This window comes from Pungitius pungitius, chromosome 14 (genome assembly GCF_949316345.1).
Source record: "Pungitius pungitius chromosome 14, fPunPun2.1, whole genome shotgun sequence".
Taxonomy (NCBI): domain Eukaryota; kingdom Metazoa; phylum Chordata; class Actinopteri; order Perciformes; family Gasterosteidae; genus Pungitius; species Pungitius pungitius.
In genome coordinates, this window is record NC_084913.1 from 16049560 (window position 1) to 16061601 (window position 12042).

The window sequence follows — 12042 nt, forward strand, 5'->3', positions numbered from 1 at the left end:
AGTTCTTCCTCATGATATACATGCATTTGTACTTTGTTTTTAGTATGCTGATCTGAAAAAAGAAGTGAACTGAAGATGTCCCCTTGAGTCGTGGGATGTTGAGAGGGACAATTTAATCTGTAGAATGTTTTTACTACTCCAGCCACAGTGTGAATGCACATATGCTTCATTACAATATGGGTAGATGAAATGAGAGTGAGGGCTGCATTATTGAGCGATAATGTACATGTCCTGAGCGATGTGAATGAATGAATGAATGGTGCGGGACCCAATGCTGTCTACATGCACAAATGGGGACTGTTTTTTTTCTACACTACTGCAATGAGATACACAACATTTGGTGGCTACAACTATTTTTTGCTGAAAGGCAGCTATTTACTTACTATTTATAATTTTTTTGGGAACTGTGTTATAAAAGCAATAAAGTACTTGAGGCTGTACTTTATCTTCAATAATCTAACTGTTCAAGGGTTTTCTAACAAAGGCCTCGAACTGTTACACTATTGGACGATAAAGTACAGCTTCTCGTACCTTATTGCTTTAAAGTGAAATGTCATTTGCTCTTTAAAACAGCTGCACGGATTTAACCACATGTTCCTTTAAACTGTACTTTGGATACGGAGTCCGACTCTGTCCTCACCGTCCCCTTCCCCAGGTTCGTCACGCGCTTCATCGAGCTCGACGGCCTCACCTGCCTCCTCAACTTCCTGCGCAGCATGGACTACGAGACGTCCGAGAGCCGCGTCCACACCTCCGTCATCGGCTGCATCAAGGCGCTGATGAACAACTCGCAGGGCCGAGCCCACGTCCTCGCCCACCCGCAGAGCATCAACACCATCTCGCAGAGCCTGCGGACGGAGAACATCAAGACCAAGGTGGCTGTGCTGGAGATCCTGGGGGCCGTGTGCCTGGTCCCCGACGGGCACAAGAAGGTGCTGCAGGCCATGGCGCACTACCAGAAGTACGCTGCAGAGAGGACCCGCTTTCAGGTGAGGGGGGGGGGAGCCAGGATGGTGCTGTCGGGTCGCTGTACCATCTACCAAGTGTTGTGGTTGAAGCCTACATGGTTTAAGGAGGCACCGGGCAGATGTAATATATCAGTAAGGAATGTAGAAATAAATCCAGCTGTGGTCACTTTAATAAGTCTGAGACTAGTGCTTTAACAGCCTCAGATGGTTGTCCTTAGGTCAACACTTGGAGCATATTGGAGGCAGGTGAGGACATCCAGAGTTATGGAGGTCAGGGCATGTGTAGCACTTTAGTGACTAGCAGGACTGTGTCAACAAGCCAAGTCTCGAACACCACAGGAGATCACGGAATCCCAATTCATGAGGCCTTTTTTCAAATGTTGAGTTGTGATCAAGCCACAGACGTATGTCAGGGGTCAGGGGGGGGACACGGGGGGTGCAACCTGATTCCCCTCAGCATGGTGTTAGAGCGCTAATTCAGGATCTCCGTGCCGTGTTTCTTTCTGCGTCTCTGCACACCCAGTAAGCAGTCAATATTTCAGTTTAATCAGAAACACACTTGACACACGCTGACTAACCCACAGACCCTGCTGAATGAGCTGGACAAAAGCACGGGCCGCTACAGAGACGAGGTCAACTTGAAGACTGCCATCATGTCCTTTATCAACGCTGTGCTCAACGCCGGAGCCGGGGAGGTCAGCACACACACACACACACACACACACACACCTATCAAGCATCAGGAAGAAAAGTCCTGGCTGGCATGTTATTGTTAACCAGGCATATTTGCTGAAAAATCTCAAGTCTGTTATTGGATGCATTGAGATACTTTGATTTGGAAATCTCACTTTTTTTTCAATATGGGAATTTAAAGGAGTAACACCTATTCTCTTTCTAGCAGGAGAGTTTGATGAGAAAATTGATACCATGTTTTTTCAGTAGATGCAACAGTGAGCATTAAGAACGTATATTTGTAAATCCCAATCTCCCTCCGAATACATGAGGGCTCAAAATGTTTTTAGGAATGATGAGTTCAGATTCCCGAGCTCTTGCTAGATCCTTAAAGATGATCCATTATCACCACTTGTGAAGTCCTCTACCATTGATTGGTTCTTCCATGTTTCCAGGACAACCTTGAGTTCCGCCTCCACCTCCGGTATGAGTTCCTGATGTTGGGCATCCAGCCGGTCATCGACAAGCTCCGGGAGCACGAGAACGCCACTCTGGATAGGTGAGTGAGGCGCTGAAGGGCAACCAGTAACCAATAAGTGTTCATCCGCTTAAGAAACAAAAAGATACTTGTGTTTTGTTGAGATGTGATTTGTCCACGCTGACGGTGTTATTTCTATTGGTCCAGACATTTGGACTTCTTTGAGATGGTGCGAAATGAGGATGACTCCGAATTGGCCAAAAGGTTTGACACGGTGAGTAAATTAAACGTCCACCAAAGAGTCCGTTTACTCCTGAGACACAAAAAGAAATCTCTTGTTTTTTCTTGATTGAGTGATTTGAATACTATTTAAATGTTTCATGGTAGAACCACGTAGATACTAAGAGTGCCGGTGCCATGTTTGAGCTGATCAAGAAGAAGCTGAGCCTCACAGACGCCTACCCCAACCTCATCTCCATCCTGCAGCACTGCCTGCAGATGCCCTGTACGTACCCACAGGCAGTCCTTCTGGACCTCCTTCCACTAGGCTCAAATCCCACGACAATGAATAACGGTCCCTACAAACATTACACAGATAAACGAGGCGGGGGGAGCATGCAGCACTGGCAGCTCTTAGACCGGATCCTCCAGCAGTTGGTCCTCCAGGATGACAAGGGAGAGGACCCAGACGCCGCCCCCCTGGACAACTTCAGCGTCAAGAACATTGTTCGCATGTAAGTGGAGATCTCGCCGTCCTCAACTCGCATCAATGTGACCAGACATCAGGAATAATGCAAACACTTTACCTGAATCTAAAGCCGATTACCAGTGGCCTCCATATGGAGTTACTGTAATTCTTCCATCCTTCAATGAGTGCTCCTTGTCTTTTTTTACAAGCCTCTTATTCTACGAAGCTGCAAACTGCTGCTGTAATTTCTGCAAAATCCTTGTGGTCAATGCATCCCTCATGACGAAGATCAGAGATCAAGAGTCATCGTGCTTCATGTCAGAGTGCTTTGGGGCGTAGCTGGAAAGACGGAAGCATCCGCGCTTTGATTTGAGGAAACGTTTACAGCTAAAAAGAATTCACACAAAGTTATTGCTACAGCAATGTCAGTGGAGAATGTGTTTGCATGGTGAGGTAAAGTGAAGCTGGTGGCAGGGGGGGGGGGGGGGGGGGTTATGGGTAGGATCGGAGGGGAGCCACACTCCAAGGGTGAATTGGCATGAAGGCGGAAGCTGCAGATCAAAAGGAAAAAGGGCTCTAATCGCATTAAGCGAGGCAGGCCGGCCAAGTCAGCCATGTTCAGGTGGGGCCAAGAAGACCACTGGGAGAAATAACCATTTTAGCATTATGAATTGGGAGTAGATGCCTTCTGTTCACATTGAAATTGTTTTTTTTTTTTTTGTTTAGGCTTCACTGAATAAAAAAGGCCTTGATTACTCTCAACAGTTTTCATTTGATCTTTCGGACACTCTGTCTTCCCCTTCCCTAAGGGAGGCTTCACATCAGTGCCGAGTGGGTTTAGTCTCAGTGCGGGTGAGAGCCCCATAAAGCATGCGGCGTGGTAAACCTCGCCGCCCCCAGTAAGTCAGCCTCTACTGTGTTTGCGATCAGCTCACTCGAGCGCAATTCTCTGAACTGAACTTGAGCCCCGGGCGTCCATTACTGTGCGTTGTCCATCCATCCGCTTTACGTGACAGCCAAAGCCTCGGCGTGTTGACATAAAGTATTCTGGAGTAAATGACTTCTGGAAAGATTTGCATAGAGCTCAGAATTCCCAATTGTCAGCGAGTGTCAGTCCGCGGCCAGGGGGAGGAGAGTTAAAACAACTGGGAGGCAAAGCCATCCATCATCTGCAGTCACCATGACGATACCCGCAGGTGCCCAGCCACAAAATGAACACTCTGCTGCAGATCAAATTCCCCGACAACTGCCTAAAGGTTATCGATTTCACCTGGGAACAATAAAGCAATTGTCTCTTCTTCTTTTTGGAATGTTTTTTGGATCGAGGTAGGTTTTGACCACCGACAGGTTTCTGTGCGTTAATGTGCTTTTATATTGCTTTGTATGCATTGATTACCAGCATTTAAGGGCAAACTGTAAACGCTTGTTTGGCGGTCGTATCTCAACACTCTCATGTCTTGCAATGTGTGATACTCTCAAACGTGTCTATTCTCTTCAACTCCAGCCACGGCTTCCACCAATCTTCAAGGTTTTTCACTTTTCAAATCACCATTTGATCATATTTGCAAATCTCCCTTCATTCGCCTCTTTTTGACCTTGTGCAGCTTCACTCGACTCATCTCTAATATCTGTTGGTCCAACATTTATATCTGAACATCAGCGTAACCCCCGCTATACCTGAATTGAACTCATTGTGGCCCTGCAGTACTTCTGTTAGCACTAACAGTGTGTCATGCAGCAAAGGGGAAAACTGCATCCAGCCAGTCATGATGCCTCACACAAAAAAGGAAAGATTGACACTTGAATTTCCTCTAGATGTCCTGCCTTGACTTAATTGAGCTGCAGTCGAACCCTACATGCAAGAGTTTTTGTAGTTTTTCTATTGAGGCTGTGCTCACTGCTGTCCTCCTGCACCACAGGTTGGTCAACGAGAACGAGGTGAAGCAATGGCGAGACCAGGCAGAGAAGTTCAGGAAAGGTAAGACCCACTACACTCACTGCCCTCTGCATCATGAAAAGTCATTGTGCATCCTAAACGACTAAAGAATCTTTGAATGTCATTGTTCTAATCAACGTTGTTTACATCGTGTCCCCTGCAGATCACCTCGAGCTGCTGGGTAAACTAGAGCGGAAAGAGCGCGAGTGTGACACAAAGACCCAGGAGAAGGAGGATATGATGAAGACCTTGAACAAGATGAAGGACAAACTCCAGCGGGAGGGAGTGGAGCTGCGCTCAGCCAGGGAGCAGGTCCTTGACCTCTCCTCGCGCATCAATGACGTTTCTGTGAGCTGCTTTTAATACTGAAGGCTTCATGTACTAACGCTTTTGCGTATTTGTTTAAAAGCATGGCGAGGTTACGTGCCCACATGGCGCACTGAGGTGAAAGCGCCTGTCGCGAGAACTGAAAAGGGCAAAATGCGTACCCCATAAAGAGATGGGAGGGGATGCGTGAAGTCGGCCTCCTTATGCATTCCGTACAGGAACCGCCTGTGGAAGCGCGCCTCTGCCTTTCCTCTTAAAAGCAGGTGTTAACAAGAATGCGGGTTTCCTCGCATATGGCTTCTGGTGAAATGGCAGCAGTAATCAGAGCCAGGCGGCGACGTAGGCCGGGTAGACCAGCTAAGAGGATTTTTTTCAGTTGAGTGAACACAAAATGATCACGCGTTACAGGTTTATGCTGTTTTGACTTTGGCTGATCCATGATAGAAAGAGAAGTCGCTTGCGTGTTTTGTTTAGTGGGCGGAGAAAGGCGCCGATTACTGGATAAGACTTATTAAGACACCCTGCAGCCCTGAGTCGGTGATACGCTGCCGTTAGGGCGTAGTGTTTGTTGTTCTTACGGACAATTGTTCGTCACAAAGAACACTTTTCTAATCCCGGTAAAGAATAATCAACCTAACAAACAATATTACAAACAACAATGGAACAAGGAAATCGTGTATCTCGCCTCCCAACAGCTCCACAGCTATTTAAACAGAGGCACATTAGCTCAATGAGGTTAGCTTACGTTAGCTAGCTTATGCATTGGAGCAATTTACCAATCGAGCATTTCATCAAAAACCTTTCTGGTATTTGCTGCTTTTGTTATTGTGCACCATGTTGGACAAATGTTTGATACAGTAACTTCATCTTTATTTCCCTCTGTCCACCCAAAGGGGGTCAGTGTGTCTTTCCCGCCTCCCCCTCCTCCTCCTGGCGCCCCGGTGGCTCCGCCCATGACGGGCGGCTTTCCTCCGCCGCCTCCTCCGCTACCGTTCAGTTGCCCGCCACCTCCTCCGCCTCCACCCCCACCGGGAGGCCCGCCTCCTCCACCGGGAGCCCCTCCCATTTTCGGAGCCCCGCCTCCTCCCATTTCCTCTTTATTCAACTCTGCGGCCAGCACGCACTCCAAGTCCATCCCTCAGCCTTCTCATCCCCTCAAGTCTTTCAACTGGGCCAAACTCGGAGAGGTGAGAGGACTACGAGAACATCTGCTTGGCCTGCAGGCATCGGGTGAAACATTAGTCCATTATTAATAGATGTGGCGTTAAAATGATCTTAAAATAATTTTTCAGAATGTGATCAACGGCACCATCTGGAATGACATTGACGACCTGAGGGCCTTCAAGATTCTTGACCTCAAGGACATTGAGAAGATGTTTTCAGCGTATCAGAGACAGCAGGTTTGGATGTTTTCAGACTTTGACTCGCAGTTAGTTCAGTGTGTGCGTGTGGGTACGTTTTGTTTTTGGGAGATTAAAAGGGCCAGTGTGGAGCATTTCAGGGCTCTATGAGCAAAATATGGTTATCATCAAAATGTTTTCATTAGGATGAAATGACCTAGAAAATAAATCACTGCTTTTTTCAGTCCTTCATATCTCAACTGGGCTGCTGTAGAACCTGTTATGCTGCCATGTTTCTGGACAAACCAACCACTACAACATGTGTTTATGTCACTGCGTGAAATGGTTTGAGTGGAATGTCAATGAGTTTCTAGTGATCCCAGTTGAAATCAAAGGCCCAATGGAGGAGCGCTGCTGGGCTCTGTTGGGGCATCCCCAGTGTTGAATTCTTTAATAGCATTCTTACAGCTACAATTTCTCTCCTCAGGCTTTTATTGAAGAGCCAAAGGTCATTTGAGGCTTTTGCAGAGTGTGGTTACAGTGTGTATTCATGTATTTATCCACTGTAGCTTTTTATTGGCACCGGCGGACGGTTAAACAGCGATCCCTTTGATAATAGCCACATAGAAATGCTGGGGCTTTACTGGCTTTGACAACAAGGTTCCATTCAATTCAACATTGCAATGTTTGTACATGGCATAATTGCTCGTTTTTTTTTTTTTTTAACTTGTCATTGGCCTTTCTTTCAAAACGGACTTCTGTTTATATTCGCCCTCTGTAGGATTCCTTACCACACTTCATTTTTCATTTTTGTGTTTTTCCATGTCAAAGCAAGTGTAGATGTAATCAGAAGAACACATCTTAGCAACTGTGACCTCCTTAAGAACACAGAAACTAAAATAGAAGTTGCACCAAGAGACTTTCAACATGGACTTCATGAGCCCCTGATTAGCGCTTGGTTCTCACAGAGGGCTTCCCAGCCTCAGCCCGTAGCGTGCAGAGTTCTTCCTTGCTCTAGTCACCACTTTTTTTTTTCCTCTGCTTGAACTGCATATCTGCATGTGTTTTCAATTTTTCTTTGTGTGTGTGTGTGTCTCTGCACTCTCTCGACTGCCTGGCCAGGACCTGCTCACTAACCAATCCTTCAAGCAGGTGAGTCAAGAGGTCCTCAGCATCTTTATCTCCTTGATCACCTAATGCTCTATCAGCTGCTCTGAGTAATGGACGTGATCCTGTGTACAGACTGAATTAAAAGGGCTGCTGCTGTTGATGATCACCAAACTGATGTGCGTTCCTGCGTGCTGTGCAGAGATTGTAGATGACTCATTACGTTCTAAAACATGATGGTGCTAATCTCCAGTCACGCTGAGTTTAGTCTGCATGCTGTGCTCAAGTTGGCGATGCTGCGTTCCCAACCTGCCCAGAGGGTTTGCCAATGCCAACCTCCGTGTGTTGCCAGGCAACGTGGGTCAGCACATGCATGGAAAAACAACTCTTTCTTTACAAGGCACATCTGTTTCACACACGTCAACCTCGACACTCACTGCTGAAACCGGCTCGCACCATAAATAGGATTAGTTTAACACGCAGCACCGGCCGGTTTTCTCAGACATTGGTTCTTTCTCCCGTTGGAGGGTAATGTCACATCGGCGTGAATCTCCTAAAACTATTTATCTGACGCCTGGAGTTTAAGGCAGCATTTCCTGTTCTTCTGAGAGGTTTGCAATGGTTACACGTCAAATAAAGTCTTCTCACAGGACCTACTTATTTATTGACATGTTGCGCCATTTGTGACTGTGTCTTTAATGAGATACACCATGGCCACTGGGAGCTGATACACTGTAAAAGCCTACTGTATCTGGCTGGATGGTCAGTGTATGATGGTGTCAGTGATCAAACAGCAACTCTCCGCTTATTGCTGCACAGTAAATATTCTATACATAAATACATTATTAAATGCTCAGAGGATTTGAAGTCATCAACTCCTCTGAACAGATGTGTGCATTGCATGTGCTTATAGATGGAACCATGTTGCAAAGTGGATCTGGATGTCTGTCTTTATCTTCCAGCAGAAGGAGACGGGTTCCATGGACGACATATACGTCAGCACGCGGAAGGTCAAAGAGCTGTCGGTCATCGACGGCAGACGCGCGCAGAACTGCATCATCCTTCTGTCAAAGTACAAGTCCCGCCCACACATCATGCTTTTTGATCGCCCGTTGTAATAATTGTGAGAAGATGTTCCGAGCACGGTGCATGGGGACCTTTGAGTCCGAGGTTTAAAACGGTACCTCTGCTTGAAGCAGGTGCTCCTTATGTCTGGTACTGGAGACGGGACATCTGCCGGTGTAACCCAACAACCCTCCACAGTGACAGCCAACCCAGTCCTATTGCAGACAAACAATCAAGTACTATTATTCTCCATGAAGTCTTTCTACATCTGACCCGCAATGAATTCAAATCCTAACGAGACCATATGTGTGTCTTCTGACAGCGTTGATCCCAAAGCTCTGTAGAGAATTGGGATCAATGAATAGGCTTCCGGTCAGCATGGTCCCTGGACTGCTCTCATTTCAATAGCAAATGGCCCGAGGGTACAAACTGCACCCAAATGGGGTCAGCAGTTGGTCATAAGGCTTTAGTGAAAGCACTAACACTGCTGTTATAAATCACAAGCCGGGCACACTTAACACGAATCAGATGCACTGAGAACAGCTGGCTGTGCTCCCAGGGCTGAAATGAAAATGTTGTTCCTCTGCAGGTTAAAAATGAGCAATGAAGAGATCAAAAGGGCCATCCTGGAGATGGATGAGAGGGAAGAGCTGGCTAAAGATATGCTTGAGCAGGTGAGGTTGATGGATGATCATGTACGACAACTCATCAAGTTAACTACAGTTGGGAGAGGTGACAACAACGTGCATGGATTTGAATAATTGGGAAGGAAACATTGATGTTCTGTTGTTTATGCAAATTACATCAAACCTTTTTGAAGAGACAGGAGTTGGCCCAGATATTACATTTTCAATCATTTATAAGTAAAATAGCAGAAATAACCATCTTGAGATGTAAACAGCCATAGGTGTCGCCCCCTGATGGACAGTGCAGAGAATGCAGCCTTAATGCAGCGCTGCATTGACCGTACTAGGAATAGACAGCATGCATTTTAGTTTGCACCACAGACTTGAACTGCGTTCACATTTCTGTCCTTGCATCTTTGCAGCTGCTGAAGTTTGTCCCGGAGAAAAGTGACATTGATCTGTTGGAGGAGCACAAACATGAGCTGGACAGGATGGCGCGTGCTGATCGCTTCCTCTTTGAAATGAGCAGGTACACAGCACAGCGCTTATTGTACTACACTTTGCTCTGATGCCTGCAGGCTAACCACATGCCACGTTCATGTAGATAACTCTGGAGACACGTTGGTGAAGATCAGTTTCACAAAAGTTCTGTTCTTAAAAACAGTTGTTGCTTTTGTAATACAGATGTTTGCGATGGATAGTGTTGTCTGGCCGTAATCTAGAGAATGATCGACATGCTGGTACGATCGAGAATGAGCTTTTGAAGCAGCACAGAGAGGCTGAGGTCGAGAACAAGCCTCACAAACAATGTGATAGATTCATTATTTAGCTGTGGAAAGTACTCGTGCCTCCATTGGGGACTCTCGTCACATCAGAGTTTGAAACCTCTCACCTTTCTCAGAATCAGAAATATAACCTCGTCCACTTAGTCTTCTTTTGACCTTGTCTCCCGGGTCGCAGGAATCCATCTAGGAATTAGTCGTTTCCTTTCTTTTCCCCCAGTTTAATATCCTTGGTCAGTCTTTGAAATTCTAACTCCCTCCCACAGTGAACATTTGGGCCACTTTATCCCATTTTATTTGCCAGCTCTCCAACTTGATGGGATCCTATTAGATGATAAAAGGCCAGTGAAAACTGAGAGGGGGGTTTTGTACGATTGGGTGACTTGTAGCTTTTGAACTTTACAACTTTACATTCCCCTGGATACAAATGTGACTCATTCCCTTCTCTGCTTTCCTCCTCTTTTTTTATCGCTTTTCTCCCCCCATCAGAATTGACCACTACCAGCAGAGACTGCAGGCTCTGTTCTTCAAGAAGAAGTTTGCAGAGCGTCTAGCAGAAACCAAGCCAAAGGTTGAAGGTAAGGACAAACCCATCAGAGGCCACTAAAGCACTTCAATAAGGCAGACGGTATTATTTTCTTTTTGGCAACAAAGAAATCGATGATAATAGCAAGTATTGTGTGCTGAGGCCTGATGTGGCCATAGAGCTCCATTGTTGTGCGGAACCTATGGTGCAGGCCGAGAGCGTTGGCTCCGCTCTATTTCCCTTCCTCCGGAGCCCGCCTCCAGGTTACCACGCAGGCTGCTTTGGAAAGCTGGCCTCTCCCGCCCGTAAACACTGCAGACGTGGGTGTGTCCTCGCGGAGGCGTCACGCTGTCCGTTTCAGTTAGAGCTTCTCCAAAAACCGCCCTCCGCTGCCCTGAAGGTGTTTTTTTATTTTTTACGAGCACATCACATCATCTGCGCCAGCGTCCTTTTATCTGCAGACGCCTCACAGCTCAGCCCTGGTTTGTATCTTCTGACACACATCGCTGGAAGGAAACCGCAGGCAGAGGAATAATCCTGTGAGCTAGAGCGTCCAGAGTCTTTTTATACCCGTAATCAAATCCTTGTAGTTCGTATTAGTTTCCCCCGTACTGTGGATGAGACCACCCAGCATGTTCAATCGAAGCTCTTTACAGGACAAGTGCGAGGAGCTCGCCAGACCTTGCTGCACCCAGTCGAGCGCTGTCAGCGGAGCCAGGGGGAGCTGTAGCTATAACAACAGGCTCTGTTGACGCTTCTCACATTCACACCGAGGTCTTCCTCCGTGTGCTTGATTCTTTATGGCTGGACAGAGGGACGTAATGGGTTTCCCCACCGAGCTGCCCAGTACGGGGAGTTATTGATTAATCACCAAGGGGGATGTAAGAAACAAAGGGAAGCATGGAGAGCCTTTGGGCCATGTACAGTGGAGACTTTTCCATGTGTTTGCATGGATGAGGCGGGGGGGCTGAGTGGAGAAATAGAATGGAATAAGACTAGGCCATTATATAATACAAAAGGTTAAGGGAAGAACTAGGCACACACAACATTCATCACCCATATGATCTCTCCAGCTGCTTCTCACTCCGTTTCCTCCAGCTATCCTGAACGCATCCAAGGAGGTGGTCCGGAGCAAGAGGCTGACTCAGATCCTGGAGGTGGTGCTGGCCTTCGGCAACTTCATGAACAAGGGCCAGAGAGGCAACGCCTACGGCTTCAAGATCTCCAGCCTCAACAAAATCGCTGACACCAAGTCTAGCATAGACAGGTGGGCCGGGGGGGACTGTGGTTACTCGCTTTCTCTGATGTTTGTTAAGAGAAAAACGTCCTGCCGTTCTCTCAGAAAGCTTGATATCATAAACGTGCTCTTTGGGGTCTCGGTTTAAAAAAACCCGGCAATTAACACAGCACGATATTCCGTGACTTCAAATCCTCAAAATGCACACCAATTGCACTGTTGGCTGCTAGCCATCAGCTCTGCAGTCACCATCTTGAGAGCCTCCTGGAGGCCACCCCCCCATCATAGAC

The 12042-nt window shown here is 46.9% G+C and overlaps 1 protein-coding gene across 8 annotated transcripts in view; it reads left to right on the plus strand.

Annotated features, from left to right (window-relative positions):
* daam2 (dishevelled associated activator of morphogenesis 2) overlaps positions 1 to 12042 on the plus strand; it is a 67222-nt gene that overhangs the window by 49355 nt on the left and 5825 nt on the right. For 4 of the 8 annotated variants that reach the window (XM_037485931.2, XM_037485933.2, XM_037485932.2 and 1 more), the window contains exons 6-22: positions 656 to 989; positions 1553 to 1663; positions 2096 to 2199; positions 2326 to 2392; positions 2506 to 2623; positions 2714 to 2852; positions 4311 to 4334; positions 4726 to 4784; positions 4906 to 5090; positions 5963 to 6256; positions 6362 to 6469; positions 7532 to 7561; positions 8479 to 8588; positions 9171 to 9255; positions 9630 to 9736; positions 10479 to 10567; positions 11614 to 11782. In XM_037485931.2, coding sequence (XP_037341828.2) covers positions 656 to 989; positions 1553 to 1663; positions 2096 to 2199; positions 2326 to 2392; positions 2506 to 2623; positions 2714 to 2852; positions 4311 to 4334; positions 4726 to 4784; positions 4906 to 5090; positions 5963 to 6256; positions 6362 to 6469; positions 7532 to 7561; positions 8479 to 8588; positions 9171 to 9255; positions 9630 to 9736; positions 10479 to 10567; positions 11614 to 11782 — 2133 coding nt within the window. The remainder of the gene's footprint in view (positions 1 to 655; positions 990 to 1552; positions 1664 to 2095; positions 2200 to 2325; positions 2393 to 2505; positions 2624 to 2713; positions 2853 to 4310; positions 4335 to 4725; positions 4785 to 4905; positions 5091 to 5962; positions 6257 to 6361; positions 6470 to 7531; positions 7562 to 8478; positions 8589 to 9170; positions 9256 to 9629; positions 9737 to 10478; positions 10568 to 11613; positions 11783 to 12042) is intronic. The other 4 variants (XM_037485934.2, XM_062557150.1, XM_037485935.2 and 1 more) reach the window with 4 other exon arrangements.